The sequence below is a fragment of the Gavialis gangeticus genome, unplaced genomic scaffold (genome assembly GCF_001723915.1).
Source record: "Gavialis gangeticus isolate Ggan-Ray unplaced genomic scaffold, GavGan_comp1, whole genome shotgun sequence".
In the NCBI taxonomy this organism is placed as follows: Eukaryota; Metazoa; Chordata; order Crocodylia; family Gavialidae; genus Gavialis; species Gavialis gangeticus.
Window position 1 is genome coordinate 2,300,464 of NW_017729017.1, and position 3,804 is coordinate 2,304,267.

At 55.9% G+C, this 3,804-nt stretch overlaps 2 protein-coding genes across 2 annotated transcripts in view; both read left to right on the forward strand.

Moving 5' to 3' along the window:
- Positions 1–3,804, forward strand: part of PTPRT (protein tyrosine phosphatase, receptor type T) — a 1,137,038-nt gene that overhangs the window by 199,198 nt on the left and 934,036 nt on the right. The gene's annotated exons all lie outside the window — the stretch shown is intronic.
- Positions 2,906–3,804, forward strand: part of VPS28 (VPS28, ESCRT-I subunit) — a 5,189-nt gene continuing 4,290 nt past the window's right edge. The window contains exon 1 of the mRNA XM_019513019.1: positions 2,906–3,000. Coding sequence (XP_019368564.1) covers positions 2,967–3,000 — 34 coding nt within the window. The 5' untranslated portion in view covers positions 2,906–2,966. The remainder of the gene's footprint in view (positions 3,001–3,804) is intronic.

The following is a 3,804-nucleotide window of genomic DNA, read 5'->3' on the forward strand; positions in this document are numbered from 1 at the left end:
GGCAGGGTGGGCTGCAGCTGGGGCTGTGTGGGGCTTCTCTCAGCAGGAGCTTAGCTCAGAGTGGACACTGGCAGTGCTGGGAGGATCCTGCATCCACCCCAGATTTCACTGCAGCTGCACTCCCGGCACTGCCGCCAGTCACCTGGTGCCACCCCAGCTCAATGCCCTGCCTCCACCCACACAGTGGAAAGAGCTGGGGCTGCACTGAGTTGCTGGTGGCGGCGGTGCTGAGAGTGGACCTGCGGCAAAATTTGGGGGGGATGCAGCATTCTCCTGGTGCCTGCTCCCAGCCTGCCCTGCCCTGCACTGATCCAGGAGGCACCCCCCCCATCCTCCCACAGGTGCAAGCAGCATCGGGAGGTGCCTCCCCCTATTTGGCAGCGCTTGCCCCTGCCCCCTCCCTCATTGCAAGGCGGGGTGTTGATCTGCCTCCCACATATACACCCCTTCCCTCCCCACGCCTCTTCCACCACACCAGACCTACCAGCTGGAGGCAGCTCTCCACGCTGCCAGGCTCTGCTCCTCACTGCCTGAGTGCTGTGTGCACACAGTGTCATTTATTGGCCCCGTCGGGCTGATATCTGATACAGCCAGTTTTCTTTATATTGGTACCGATCCGATATCGGACCAGTGTATCAGTGCACTTCTAGTTTTGGAATGATTCCAAGAGGGTTTTGCCCCATGATCCCTCCCAGCAGAAGGGCAGCTCCTAATTGGTAGCAGTGTAAAGACAGTTCACACAGAAGGAGAGTAAACTGGAGCCTGGCATGGTGAAAGTGCACTTTGGACCAGGCAAGACTCGAGTCACAGATGTCCAGGAGAGGACCCCGGTGCCACAGAGGGATGGTGTGGGGTGGCCCAAGGAGAATTTCCAGCCATAATCCCAGCCCAAATGCCAGTTCCTTATTTGAGCCATTATACTTAGCACAGTGGCTGGGGTGCTGTCAGTTGGCAGCCTGGCACGGCCAAGCTGTACTGTGGGCTGGGCAAGTCTCTGGTCAGAGATGTCCAGGAGAGTCCCCCAGTGGCATGCAGGCATGGTGTCAGGTGGCCCAGAAAGGATTTCAATCTGTAATATCAGACCAGTGGCAGTTCCTTATTCAAGTATATATACTTAACACAGTAGGAATGGGCGGCTGCCAGTTGGCAGCCTGGCACGGCCAAACTGTACTTTGTCCAGGCAAATTTCTAGTCACAGATGTTGAGGAGAGTCCCCTGGTGCTACAGAGGAATGGTGTGGGGTGGCCCAAAATGGGTTTCCAACCATAATCCCAGCCCAAGAGCCAGTTCCTTACTCAAACCTATATACTTAGTACCGTGGCTGTGGGGAGCTGTCAGTTGGCATCCTGGCAGGGCCAAACCATGAGTTGGGCCGGGCAAGCTCTGCTCAGGGATGTCTGGGGGTGTCCACCAGTGCCATGGAGTCATGATGTGGGGTGGCCCAAGAAGAGTTTCCATCTTTAATCCTAGCCCCAAACCAGTTCCTTATTCAAGCCATTATAATAGTACAGTGGCTTGGGGGGCTGTCAGTTGGCACCATGGCGTGAGAGGTGTCCAGGAGAGTCTCCCGGTAGCGCAGCGGTATGCCAGAGGTGGCCTAAGAAGGATTTCTAGCCATACTCCCAGCCCAAAATCCAGTTCCTTATTTGGGTCCATATACTTAGCACAGTGGATAGGGTGCTGTCAATTGGTAGCCTGGCATGGCCAAGCTGCATTTTGGGCCAGTCAAGACTGGTCAGGAGTGTCCAGGAGAGTCCTCCAGTGGCACACAGGCTTGGTGTCAGGTGGCCCAAGAAAAGATTTCCAACTATAAACTTGGTCAAAACCAGTTCCTAATTCTAGCCCATATACTTAGTACCGTGGGCATGGCGGGGGGACTGTCAGTTGGCAGCCTGGCCCATACAAACTGTGCTTCGGGCCAGGGAAAACCCTGGCCAGAGATGTCCAGGAGAGTCCCTCACTGCCACAGAGCCATGATATGGGGTGGCCCAAAAAGGATTTCCAGCCATAATCTCAGGCCAAAAGCCAGTTCCTCATTCAAACCATTATACTTATTACAGTGGGCATGGGGGGCTGCCAGTTAGCAGCCTGGCACAAACTAACCGCACTCTGGCCAGGGCAAGCCTCTGATCAGATGAGTCCGGGAGAGTCCCCCAGTGCTACAGAGGTATTGCTGTGGGGTGGCCCAAAATGGATTTCCAGCCATCATCCCAGCTCAAAACCCAGTTCCTTATTCAAGGAACTGAAGTATTGTACAAGGGGAATGGGGGCTGTCAGTTGGCAGCCTGGCACGGCCAAACCGTGCTTTGGGCCGGGCAGGACTGTGGTCAGGGTCTTTGGGACTGTCCCACAGTGGCACTGACAGGAAGTTTGGGGTGGCCAAGAGGTATTTTGCTCCATAATCCCATCCTAATCTGACCTCCCTTTAGGTCTCTGTACTTGATGTGGGATATTATTTTACATATTCATTAGTACCTATGCCTAGCTAATGCAATTCTCTCTTTAGGATGTGTCATTCATTAATAACAAGCTTTTACTGGACCTAGATTAGCTTTGAAAAAGGAACCAGGAACTGGGAACAAGTAACCAAATTCAGCCTCATGGGTAGGGGAGGGGCAGGGATTTGCCCCCCAGGTCAGGGTGGGGCGGGGCAGGGGCTGGCAGTGCCCCCCGGGGCCCATGTTTGGCACGCTGTGAGCTGTCTTGGCTCTTGCAGGCACCTGCCCCACTGACTTGCCTGGATTGGGTCCCCACTCCGACATGGTGGGTGGCCTGACCTCAAGCACTGCTGGCTGCTGGTTGCGGCCCTGTGTTGGCATGGGGGTGTGCTGGGGCAGGGAGATAGTGTCTGGAATGGACCCACCCTCATGGCGGCGCCGTCTCCGTTTCTGTCAGTTCCTTTCAGTCGTCCCCGCTGGCCCTGAGCTGCATCTGACTGGTGGCTCCCCACAGTCCAGCCCACAAGGATGTTCCACGGGATCCCTGCTCCCGGGATGGGAGGTGAGTCCATGTGTCCAAGATGCCCCTGAATGCGCTCTAGTGCCAGCTTCCTGGATGACAAGGGTGGGTGGAGGTGCCCGGCTGCCTTGCAGTGACCTGCCGGGGGGGGTGATGGTCTATGCACTGGGCGCACACCTCTCTGCAGCTGGTGGGAATCATAGAGAACGAGAGCTGGAAGGAATCTAGGGGGGTCGCATGTAGTCCACCCCCCTGCTCAAAGCAGGACCAGCCCCAACTACATCATCCCAGCCAGGGCTTTGTCGAGCCGGGTCTTAAACACCTCCAAGGATATAGACTCCCCCACCTCTCTGGGGAGCCTGTTCCAGTGCTTTACCACCCTCCTTGTGAGAGAGGTTTTCCTAATACCCAACCTCAATTTCACTTGCTGCAGCATGAGCCCGTTGCTCCTTATCCTGTCGTCTGCCCCCACTGGGACCAGTCCAGCCCCATCCTCTTTGCAGCCCCCCTGCAGGGAGGTGAAGGCTGCTGTTCACTTCCCCTTAGTCTCCTCTTCGCTAGACTAAATCAGCGTAGTTCCCTCAGCCTCTTCTCACCAGTCCTGTCCCCCAGCCCTACAACCATTTTCATTGCCCTCCACTGGACTCTCTCCAATGTTTCCACATCCTGGGGAGCCAGGTGTCCAAGGAGAGTGGTCGCTCCTTAAGGAGATGATCCTCCAAGCCCAAAGGGAGGTAATCCCAACATGGATCAAAGGGGGCAGAAGGGCACACAAGCCTCCATGGCTCACCAAAAGCATCCAGGAATGTCTCCTAGCTAAAAGGGAGGCGCACACCCAATGGAAAG